Genomic DNA, 12863 nt, shown 5'->3' on the forward strand with positions numbered 1-12863 from the left:
TGAAGTGACTTAGCAGCAGCAGCAGCACTTTATTTTATATTAATTACCTATGCTTAGTGAGTCCCCTGTTCATGTGAAGATCTGAATACTATGGTCACACTGTTTTTTTGAAGGTCTGCTATTTTTTCTATTGAACTTAATATATTTGCATGACTGTCTATTGTTATTATAGATGGCATTAGTTTTTAAAGGTTACTCATCTAATTATTCATCTATAAAATACATTATTTATATAAATATAATAAATAAAGATCACAGAAAAAACTGTTTGCTTTTATAGTGGCCACGGAGTAAAACTGTTGTTAGTAATAGGTAATATTTATGGATTATAGTATGCATTTTTACTGGATTAGAAAATCTACACTATTATTTCCCTAAATGTTTCCCCAGTTTTTATGGTAGCTTTTCTGTTGTTAATATAAACAAAAATAAAATGTACCTGGATCAATTTTAAACAAATATATCTGAAATCTGCAGAAGCTTTTTCTCATTTTCAGTTAAAGTGGAGCTTTCTTAGGACCAGAAAACTATCCTCAGGCAGATTGCCCCATGCAATGGAGTCACTTGGAGACCTATGCCTAAAGGAATAGCAAGCTGCCTCATGATAATATGGCCAAATTAAATTCCATCTGGCAAAGTAAAATAGGAGAGAAATAGAATATCAGATTTCAAAACTAAATACATCGAAAGGAAGAAGAACAGTACCCAAGAAAGTTTCATCTTAAAAGAGTCTGAAAAAATGATAATTTATTTTAAAGGCGAGAAAAATCCTTCTAAATGCTCTGGTATTAGAAACACTTGTTTGAAAATTTTCTCAACTTAAGAGCTATATGATTTGATTTTAACATGTTCACTATTTCTAAGCTTCAATATTCTCATTTGCAATCGTAGATTTTTCTTCAAAAGTTCACTAAGGATTAATATATCTATTAAATATGAAGAGCTCATCCCACTATACAGTGACACAGAAGAGATCAGCAAATATTACATGGTATTCCTATAATATTCATGAGTTTGAACCAAATATCCAATGTCTGAAATAAAAGAGGTAATTTCCATATAATATCCAATTTCTAGCAATTAGAAGAGATTAAGGACTCACTCTGAGATTCTTACAGCATTCCACTGCAGAAAACAATCTTACATTTTTTTTACTCCATTTATTTACTCCTCCATTTGTATACTCAGGTGTGAAAATTTGAGACCTGAGTGGATATGTATTTTTCACAATGATTTTAGTTAGAGCGCTCAAGCTAAAGTAAAAGATAAATTCAAATTATAAACTGGAAATAAGTTCTTTATACATCAGTTCTGTTCACAATCCTCATTTATCATTCTGCATGTACAAAGTCCAGCACAAAAATAAATTACTTTGTTGTGTCAGTACTTTCTCTCTTACCTGACCTTTTGAATATGACCGTTCAAGTCCCCAGACTTAAGAATATTGTGTTTTAGTAAAGCGAATTTTAAATAGTCATTCTAAGTCGGAAAAGTGTAATTTGATTAGAAACATGATATTATCAAAATTAGAAGGTAAGAATCTTTTTAGAATTTTTCATTACATTCCCATGAACAAATTGTTAAGAAAGATTATTCTAATGTCTTAAGACAGGGAAAATAGTGTGGTTTTATTCCCAGTATTAACTTACAAACACAATATAATGAAACGTGATTTTGAGATTGCTAGCATGGGGAAGGTTTATAAGGGATAATTTCACCAACACAAAAAACATCATAATCCTGATCATTATTTTCCCAGGCTTGACCATGAGTAGTTGATAAAAAAACATAAATGATGAGATAAGAATGCAGACATGTATCATGACCAAGGAGCTCTAGATGTGCATTCCTCTAGTTCATTAACTGAGATGCTGCGTATGTTCAGATTTCACTGTTAGTTTACAACATGCATGAGGAGGTTAAAGAGTTTTCAAACATCTTGACAGCTTTGTTGCCTCATGAAATCGCCATTCCTTTATCCTCTTCCTTAAATTTTATGGTCCAGTTTAACCCTAGGATGTTGACCATCTCTTTGTCTTCATTGGGTAGTTCCTAATCACCACAGTAGTGCACTTATTCTCTCTAAACTTTAGAATGGGTAGATTTTTATTTAGATTCCAGGAGAGAAATATCTGTCTTCTTTCCAATTTGTGGGCAACTATTTAACATACCCAGAAGAGATGATGAACCAATTATAACTGACATCCCTCTTAATACTTCTCATCCTTGCTGCTGCTGCTGCTAAGTCACTTCAGTCGTGTCCGACTCTGTGTGACCCCATAGACGGAAGCCCACCAGGCTCCCCCGTCCTTGGGGTTTTCTAAGCAAGAGTACTGGAGTGGCTTGCCATTGCCTTCTCCGACTTCTCATCCATAAACCCACTTATATACAGTCAATTAAGTTATAGCAAAGGAGTCAAGAATATACAGTGGAGAAGACAATCTCTTCAATAAATGGTGTTGGAAAAACTGCACAGCCACCTGTAAAAGAATGAAATTGGATCCCTATCTTACATCATGTACAAAAATTAACTCAAAGTGGATTAAAGACTTTTATAGTTTGAACTGAAACCACAAAACTCCTGGAGGAAAGCATAGGCACTAATCTCCTTGGTATAGATCTTGGGGATGCTTTTCTGGATTTGTTACCAAATGCAAAGGCAATAAAAGCAAAAATAAACATGTAGGACTACATGAAACTGAAAACTTCTGCACAAAAAATGTAAAGTATCAACAACATAAAAAGGCAACCTATCAAATGGGAGAAAATCATATATCTGACAAAGGGCTAATATCCAAAGTTTATAAAAACTTATACAACTTAGTAACAAAAATACATACAATGTGACTGAAAATGGTCAGAGGACCTGAACTGATATTTTCCCAAAGACATACAGATGGCCAACAGAAACTTGAAAAGTTGTTCAAAAGCACTAATCATCAAGGAAATGAAAATCAAAACTATGATGAGCTATTACCTTACACTTCTTAGGATAACTGTTATTAAAAAAAATAAAAATAAATAAATGTAGGTGAGAATGTGAAGTAAGGGAACCCTTGCGCAATGTTGGTGGGAACATAAATTGGCACAGCTCACTATAGAAAACAGTATGCAGCCTCCTCAAACAGCTGAAGATAGAACTACCATATGATGCAACAATTCCATGTCTGGATATTTATCAGAGGAAATGAAGCCTCACTTCAGTTCAGTTGCTAAGTTGTGTCTAACTCTTTGTGACCCCATGAATCACAGCACGCCAGGCCTCCCTGTCCATCACCAACTCTCGGAGTTCACCCAAACTCATGTCTATTAAGTCGGTGATGCCATCCAACCATTTCATCCTCTCTTGTCCCCTTCTCCTCTGCCCTCAATTTTTCCAGTATCAGGGTCTTTTCAAATGAGTCAGCTCTTTGCATCATGTGGAGTTTCAGCTTCAACATCAGCCCTTCCAATGAACACCCAGGACTGATCTCCTTTAGAATGGACTGGTTGGATCTCCCTGCAGTCCAAGTGACTCTCAAGAGTCTTCTCCAACACCACAGTTCAAAAGCAACAATTCTTCAGCGATCAGCTTTTTTTATAGTCCAACTCTCACATCCGTACATGACTACTGGAAAAACAAAAGCCTTGACTAAACAGACCTTTGTTGACAAAGTAATGTCTCTGCTTTTTAATATGCTGTCTACGTTGGTCATGACTTTCCTTCCAAAGAGTAAGCATCTTTTAATTTCATGTCTGCAATCACCATCTACAGTGATTTTGGAGCCCAAAACAATAAAGTCGGCCACTGTTGTTCCATGTGCAGTTCTAGCTATTGCTTCCTGACCTGCATACAGGTTTCTCAAGAGACAGGTTAGGTGGTCTGGTATTCCCATCTCTTTCAGAATTGTCCACAGTTTATTGTGATCCACACAATCAAAGGCTTTGGCATAGTCAATAAAGCAGAAGTAGATGTTTTTCTGGAATTCTCTTGCTTTTTCCATGATCCAGTAGATGTTGGCAATTCGATCTCTGGATCCTCTGCCTTTTCTCAAACCGGCTTGAGCATCTGGAAGTTCATGGTTCATTTATTGCTGAAGCCTGGCTTGGAGAATTTTGAGCATCACTTTACTAGTGTGTGAGATGATTGCAATTGTGTGGGAGTTTGAGTATTCTTTGGCATTGCCTTTCTTTCGGACTGGAATTAAAACTGACCTCTTCCATTCCTGTGGCCACTGCTGAGTTTTCAAATTTGCTGACATATTGAGTGCAGCACTTTCACAGAATCATCTTTTAGGATTTGAAATAGCTCAACTGCAATTCTATCACCTCCACTAGCTTTGTGCATAGTGATGCTTCCTAAGGTCCACTTGACCTCACATTCCAGGATGTCTGGCTCTAGGTGAGTAATCACACCTTTGTGATTATCTGGGTTATGAAGATCTTTTTTGTACAGTTCTTCTGTGTATTCTTGCCACCTCTTCTTAATATCTTCTACTTCTGTTAGGTCCATACCATTTTTGTCCTTTATTGAGGCCATCTTTGCATGAAATGCTCCCTTGGTATCTGTAATTTTCTAGAAGATATTTCTAGTCTTTCCCATTCTATTGTTTTCCTCTATGTCTAACTTCAAAAAATATCTATGGCCCATGTTAATTGCAGCATTATCTACAATAGCTACATATGGTATCACATTTTTATTTGTTCGTTGATGTTGTTTTCATGTCTTGCCTGCACACACACCTACACACACACACTCACACACTGGTATATTATTTAGGCATAGCAAAGGAGGAAATTCCAAATGACAACATGGATGGACCTTGGACCTTGAGGACATTGTGCTAAGTCGAAATCTCACACAGAAAAATACAGATACCATACAATCTTTTTATGTTTATATCCCAAAACACATAAAACCTTAACTCATAGATACAGTAGAAAATATTTGTGGCTGCCAGAGATGAGAGTAGAGGGTAGATGAAATAGGTGAAGCAGATCACAGAATACAAATTTCCAGGTTAAAATTTACTGCAAAGATGTGTGTTATATCCTCACAGTATGTAGTGAGTATGCTGCTGCTGCTAAGTCGCGTCACTCATGTACAACTCTGTGCGACCCCATAGATGGCAGCCCACCAGGCCCCTCTGTCCTTGGGATTCTCCAGGCAAGAATACTGGAGTGGGTTGCCATTTCCTTCTCCAATGCATGAAAGTGAAAAGTGAAAGTGAAGTCACTCAGTCATGTCCGACTCTTTGCGACCCCACGGACTATAGCCCACCAGGCTGCTCCGTCCATGGGATTTTCCAGGCAAGAGTACTAGAGTGGGTTGCCATTGCCTTCTCTGCATGGTGACTATAGTTAATAATAATAAATTGTACTGTATATTTGAAATTTGCTGAAAGAGTTAATTTTTAAATTACTATCTCAAGGAAAAACCATTGTAACTATGTGCTGGCTGATGTTAGCAGACTCATTGTGGTGATCATTTAGCAATATATACAAATATCAAATCATTATGCTGTATATCTGAAAGTAATTAATGTTATATGTCAATTATATCAGGGTTCCCAGGTGGCTCAGTAGTTAAGAATGCACCTGTCAGTGTAGGAGACGTCAGAGACACAGGCTTGAATCCTGGCTCAGAAAGATGCCCAGGGAAGGAAATGGCAGTGCATCCCAGTATTCTAGCCTAGAGAAACCCATGGACAGAGGAGCCTGGTGAGCTACAGTCCATGGGATCACAAAGAGTTGACACCACTAAGCATGCATGCATGTCAATTAATATCTGAAGAATAAACAATATTAATCTCTTCCTCATCCTTCTTAATACTCCACATCAATCATTTATCACCTCATTAATTTTACCTAATAAAGAGGTAATACAAATTGATTGGTCACTAGCTCCTAGACACTATCTTAAAATCCTTTTATATGTTAATTCATTTAATTCTTTCAGTAGCCCTCTTATCTGGATAAATACCTGCAGGTACAAAGAAGCTTAATTACACCCCATGGTCACACACTCCTGATTGAAAACTGGTTATCATGAGCCTGTTCCCCTAAATGCATTATCTGCATTGTTTTTCTCTGTTTATAAACTACTTCACTCGTGCCTGCTCTTATCACATCTTTCCAGGAGTGATGCAATGGCCTACATCTAACAACCTTCCATTTGAGGTCCACAACTATCTAAATATTTTACATAAAATACAGTACAATCAGAATGCATTTCTGTAAACTTTCCTACTACTATTAACTAAAAACAATTTTTTTTTAGCATGACATACTAGAGGCTTTGTAAATAAATATTGAATAAATTCATTCTTGCTGTCCTGACATTTCCAAAGTTATTCCTCATGCTTCCTGACTTTTACACTTTGACCTTCATGAATACTGAATACTGAACCATCAATAATATCCAGCACACATATGCTGTTTTAAGACTCCACAATATTGGACACATTGCTTCCTTCCCTACATTTAGTTTTCAGGAAAATATCTGAAATTTCCTTTTGAGATGGAACACCTCAATTCTGAAGATTTTAGAATATCACTCTCTTGTAACATACTGCCTGTCTCCTTTATATTTTTGCCATAAAACATTAGAGAACCTGAACAAAATTCTTTGGCCAATCTAATACTATCTCTGTCCTTTATACATATTTCCATTACTCATATCATTTATACTGTAAATATTCATTTTTGTGTCTGGTTTCTCTGCTTGACTGTGAAATCCTTGAAGCCAGGAACTTGACCTCAGCCCTTGTTGTAACCTCTCTATCTAGAGAATGTCTAGGACATAGTAGGAAGTCTGTGTGCATCAATCAAACATTTTAATAAACATATGATGTTTTTAAACACACATGCACAAATGTTTATACTGGTAATGGGCTTGTAGAAAGCTTAATTTCTTCCAGGTTTTTCCACATCCCACAGGAGTTTCTAGGAAATTTCCATTTTCAATACAATATCTAAATGAGAATTTAGTCCTATTTTTAAACTTTGGTATTTGTCACAAAATAAAAGAACTTTATCCATAAAAGAACTTATTTGGTATATTCAAATCCATAAAATTAGAAAACAGCATGTTGTAGTTCCAAAGCATAGTGTCTTTTATCTTCATTTTTGATAGCAAATGATAGTAATAGTAATCAATATGTAGGGTTGAAGAAGAATAGCCATAGGGAAACAGAGAAGAAGTGATACAAAGCTCTGTTTGTTCAAACTTAAATAATAAAAGATGTAACATACCCAAAGCTTTGCTATAGTAGGAATCCCACGATTTCCACAGAGTATTAAACATGTAGTCCTGTAGATGGTAGGAAATGAAATTTCTTATTCTGTCAGCGAAAGACATCTGGTCGGTGAGTTCTGATAAAATAGCAGGAACATAGGAAGGAGGGTATGGTACCTTCCCACAGTGTTTTTCCACTGTTGAGGCTGGAGAAAACCTCAAGGAGTAGATAAATGGTATTCCCAATTTTAAAGCTATTATATCACCACAAGGAAAGACTGGATCTGACACCAAGACCTCAAATTTGCTTTTCTTCAGCTTTTCCATTAGCTTTTCATTTTTGAGAACACCGTCACAGATTTCTCTGGACACCATGTGGAAGTCCTCGATGACTTTGGCCATCTCTTGATAGAATCTCCAAATGGTTAAAGGAGATGGTCTGTGTTCCATCCAGGTCAAAACAAAATCCTTGATCATTCCTTCTATTCTTTCTTTGCCAAAGGGTACTTCGTATATTTCAAATATCAGAGATGTGTTAGTGGTTGGTGTGATGAAAAGTGCACCAGAAGCAACTAAGACAGTCACATTATGCCCTTTTTTAATAAGCTCATCTATAATTATCTTAGCATTTAGCCAGTGACTACCTTCCATTGGCCAAATCAGAACATTCCCACCAAAAGTGGTTCCTAGGAGACTTATCTGAAGAGACAACAGTAGAATGATCTTGTTCAACATGATGTTGCTTGATGTAGAGGATTCGATGAAGTGTGACACAAATGAATTTCTCTGCTTTTTAAACAAAAAGGAAAGACAAATTATTTCTCATTTTTATTCAAAACTTCTCTATAAAAATGACATTAGTTGTGGTGGCTCTATAATCATAATTTTATGACAGTTATAGATTTATTGTATAATTTCTCAGCCTGGTGCTTTAGCTTTGGTATAAATCTTGCTCTCTTATGCTTTTCTTGAACTTGATTCTTCAACCCTTTCTTTGTATCTTATAATTGTTAAATTATTACTATTAGGCTGCTTAAAGCTGCTGTGTATTTCAACTCTCCACTCAGACCTAGGTACTAAAACTCCAGATAGAGCCGGAACTTACTCAAAAATATAGAGTTGCTAATACTATAGATTTGCTAATACTTAATATATATTTTATAATGTCACTAGCAACAATTAAGCTTGTTAGGAAGTTTTTAATTACTAATAGATAATGTTAATCACTCAGTCATGTCTGACTCTTCGCAACCCTATGGACTGTAGTCTTCCAGGCTTGTCCATGGAATTCTCCAGGCAAGAATATTTCAATGGGTTGCTATTCCCTTCTACAGGGGTTGCTCCTGACACAGGGATCAAACTTAGGTCTCCTGCATGGTAGGCAGATTCTTTACCATTTGAGTCAGAAGGAAAGACCCATTAATAGATAAAATTATTGGAAAGAATACTTACAAAATGGAAAGTGCAAACAAACATAAGTGACTGTAATGTTAATTGGTACTTTAATAATATGTTTAGGAAAATATTTTACGTCAATGAATTACTGACAAAAAATTACTAAATAAACCACTTACAAGTAATACATACAAACATGCTGACACAGTATATTAATAAAATGTGCAATATAAATTTGTGTAACTCACACAGAATAATGCAGAATCAAGTCATCCCAGTAAAATGATCTCTATGAAAACTGTGCATACGTATATGCTTGTGAATAAATAGAGGTGACTCATTTTGTTTTAATAAATCTATCAAAATTAGAAATCCTATATTTTTTAGTGATGTTGCTTCTGAGCTCCACATCACCAAAGATAATCTGTAGTGAAACAGTAACTGCTTTATTAAAACAGTTGCTACATTTTACAAAGCTATTCAAAGCTTAGCAGAGTGATAAGACAGTTCATGGGATGGATTTCAGTTCAAGATTTTGTGCAGTAGGATTTTATGGTATGAACAAAATATCTGGCTGCTGGAGTCCCCCTGGTCCATGGTCACTTGCCAGAGACTTTAAAATAGTTGATCCATTAGGATGAACAACTGGTCACAATGTACTGCTATTTTGTTCATATTATTTACTAGCAGGGAATCAGATACAGTTTTAGACAACTAAAATATTGTCTTTATTCAGGTTGTATGTGTTTATTAGGTACCTACTAGGCATAGAACTCCCTGCTAGGAAAAAGATGAATTGAAGAGATACTTACAGTCTTACATTCATCTTACAGTCTCTCAAAAGAACATGAAAAAATTGTGTACATAAATGTAACAAAAAGCAGCATAATATATTAAAGTTGTGCATGTATGCTAAGTCACCTCAATCTTGTCTGACTCTGTGTTACTCTATAGACTGTAGCCCACAAGGCTCCTCTCGCCATGGAATTCTCCAGGCAGGAATACTGGAGTGGGTTGCCATACCCTCCTCCAGGGGCTCTTCCTGACCCAGGGATCGAATCCACATCTCTTATGTCTCCTCCACTGGCGGGCAGGTTCTTTACCACTGCCACCTGGGAAGCCCATATTAAAGTCAACGTGCTATATTAAAAAAATTCATTTTTAGAATCAGTTAGACCAAAAACTGGGTTTCCCGTGTGATGTTAGTGGTAAAGAAGCCACTGCCAATGCAGGAGATTCAAGAGACTTGGGTTTGATGCCTGGGTCGGGGAGATCACCCTTAGGAGGAAATGGCAACCCATTTCAGTATTCCTGCCTGGAAAAATTCCATGGACAGAGGAGCCTGGCAGACTGTAGTCCACCGGGTTCCAAAGAATCAGAGCCACTGAGCACACACGCACCACACACACACACACACAGAGGCCAAAAAATCCTAGCATAACAGTGTGCTGCTTAGTATTCATGAGACTTAGATTTTTTTATCTAGAAAATGAAAATTAAAAACAACTTAAGATGATTTTGTGTGTGTAGGCAACGGCAAGCCACTCCAATACTCTTGCCTAGAAAATCCCATGGACGGAGGAGCCTGGTAGGCTGCAGTCCATGCGGTCGCTACGAGTCAGACATGACTGAGCGACTTCACTTTCCCTTTTCACTTTCACACATTGGAGAAGGAAATGGCAACCTACTCCAGTGTTCTTGCCTGGAGAATCCCAGGGACGGGGGAGCCTGATGGGCTGCCGTCTATGGGGTCACACAGAGTCGGACACGACTGAAGTGACTTAGCAGCAGCAGCAGCAAAATCACACAATAAAATAGATAATAAAATATTTTAATATATAATGAACAACTAGACAATAGATACTATAAATTATGCAATTATAAATACAATGTATAAGATTTATTTGTGTATAAATAAATAAAATGATGCTGACTAAGCAGCAAGAGTAGTGCCTAGAGAGAAAGACATGTTTAAAATCTATTAGCTTTCTCTTTGAATTCCTTTTCTTAATTAAGGAAAATGCTGAGTATCTTCAGATGAAACAATGCAAGTCATCAAATAAATATTTCAGAGCTCTACAGAGTAGAGACTATTTTCAGATGGGGTGATACAGATAGGGAAGTCTTATGAGAGATGAGATATATGACTCTCATCTTGGAGTTAGAAGTATCTGGACATTATTAATGAACAATGTACACAAAAGAAACCGCTCATATCATAAACTTTTTGGCTTTAAAAAAATCTCAGTAATGTGACAAGTATAAAAAATTTATCAAACTATTGAGGTTAAATTTTAGATTTGTTTATGTTCTTGAGCTAATAGAAAATAAATGAAAAAATTATATTGATCGTAGAAATTTAAAGAGGTTGTAAAAATATTTTTTTCCCCCAATGTGAGGATCTGAAAATGTGATTTTAATTATTCTGACCTTAAGAGCATTGAAAAGCTAATACACTCTTTCCAGAAAATTTATGAGCAAATACAGCTAAAGTATGGTTAATATATTTGTCAAATCAATTGAATTCAAAGAAACAGCTAAAAAATGTAAACAAAGGTTAATGTATACAAGTATTTTTATCATGTTGCTTTTCAGTCATCCAGTAGTGTTCAACTCTTTGCTACTCCATGCATGAAGCACGCCAGGCCTACCTTTCCCTCACCAACTCCCAAAGTTTGCCCAAGTTCATGTTCATTGCATCAGTGATGCCCTCCAGCCATCTCATCCTCTGATGCCCCCATAAACGATGACAATAAAATATGCACTTTAACTAATTGCATAAAGGAAGTAAGCATAGTATTTACAATACCAAAATTGATTGTTTTTTACACAACAGGATTTTCTTAAAGAAACTTTAAATTTTCTTTTTTTAATAAATAAATTTGACTTTGCATACTTATTTGAGATTTGTGTGGGCTTTCCTCATGCCTCAAACGGTAAAGAATTTGCCTGCAAAACTGTAGATCCGGGTTTGATTTCTGGGTCGGGAAGTTCTACTAATCACTCCAGTATTCTTGATTGGAGAATCCCATGGACAGAGAAGCCTGGAGGGCCACAGTCCACGGGGTCACAAAAAGTCAGACACGACTGAGTACTAACCACTTTTACCTCATTTGAGATCTATTTGAGATATGTGTATATTTTTTGATATAAAAAATTCACTGCACAATATTAAAAAAATAAAATACCCACCAAGGATGACATCTTAATCTTTATTCGTGTTTTACCTTAAAGAAGAAAGTAGCCACTTGTGAGAATTACCTTTGCTTTTAACTTACATTAGTATAAATCTTTTTTTTTTTTTAATTTTAATTGGAGGCTAATTGCTTTACAATATTGTATTGGTTTTGCCATACATTGACATGAATCCGTCCCGGGTGTACACGTGTTCCCCATATTTGTTCCTTTTGTGTTGGCTAACGAGGAAGAAATAAACTTTCCACTTGGAGTGAAGCTCTAAAAAGGCACTTGAACTCACATTTAGATAAAACTTACAAATTGTTGCTCTATCATAACTCACATTTAGATAAAACTTACAAATTGTTGCTCTATCATACAATTCCCTCAATATCTACAAGTTATTGGGAAGTGTAACACTGAAGTCAAGGTGGGGAGAAACTCTCAATTGAGTTATTTCAAAAAAACCTGAAAATTTTTTAAGGGAAGTAATGAAACAAACCAGAAGTTAACTCTCAACCTTGTAATGATTGATACTTTTTAGAAGAAAATACAAAGTCCATGTATACATTATGCATTGTTTATGTACTGCTTATTGTAAGATTTAAAAAGTTCTTACCTGAAGTTTCCAACCAGAACGTTAAAACCACTCATTTGATTAGGAAGAAGTTGAATAGATAAATGCTAGTTGGGTAAGCACAAATGTGAGAATTATGATCTTAAATAAAGAAAAGATTATACAGATCATTTTACTCTTTGCATTCCCCACCCATTACATTATAAAGCAGTTTAACCTTTTGTTAAATGTGTATTCTTTCCTTGGTTCCCTGGAAACTATTTTGTTTTGTTTTTTTCTTTTACTCTTCAACCCCTATATTGCCCCTCTCCTTTTCTCTTGCTGCTTGTAACTGCTAGTTTCTTTTCTGTATCTGTGAGTCTGCTTCTTTTTTGTTTCATTCACAAGTTTGTTGTATTTTTTAGATTCCACATATAAAGGATATCATACAGTATTTGTCTTTCTCTGTCTGACTTATTTCACTTGACGTTATGTCCTCCAACTTGATGTATGTTGCTG

The 12863-nt window shown here is 35.9% G+C and overlaps 1 protein-coding gene across 2 annotated transcripts in view; it reads right to left on the bottom strand.

The window, feature by feature from the left end:
• The window catches only part of LOC129562047 (UDP-glucuronosyltransferase 2A1), a 66034-nt gene extending 53566 nt beyond the window's left edge, over positions 1 to 12468 (bottom strand). The window contains exons 1-2 of one of the 2 annotated variants that reach the window (XM_088836370.1): positions 12408 to 12468; positions 7236 to 8005 (exon numbers count right to left, since the gene is read on the bottom strand). In XM_088836370.1, the coding sequence (XP_088692496.1) occupies positions 7236 to 7951 (716 nt within the window). In that variant the 5' untranslated portion in view covers positions 7952 to 8005; positions 12408 to 12468. Of the gene's footprint in view, positions 1 to 7233; positions 8006 to 12407 lie in introns of both variants that reach the window. The other variant, XM_055434991.2, reaches the window with a different exon arrangement.
• Positions 12469 to 12863: the final 395 nt, after the last annotated feature.

Source organism: Moschus berezovskii, chromosome 5 (assembly GCF_049115385.1).
Source record: "Moschus berezovskii isolate FMDL1 chromosome 5, NW_MosBer_1.0, whole genome shotgun sequence".
NCBI lineage: Eukaryota > Metazoa > Chordata > Mammalia > Artiodactyla > Moschidae > Moschus > Moschus berezovskii.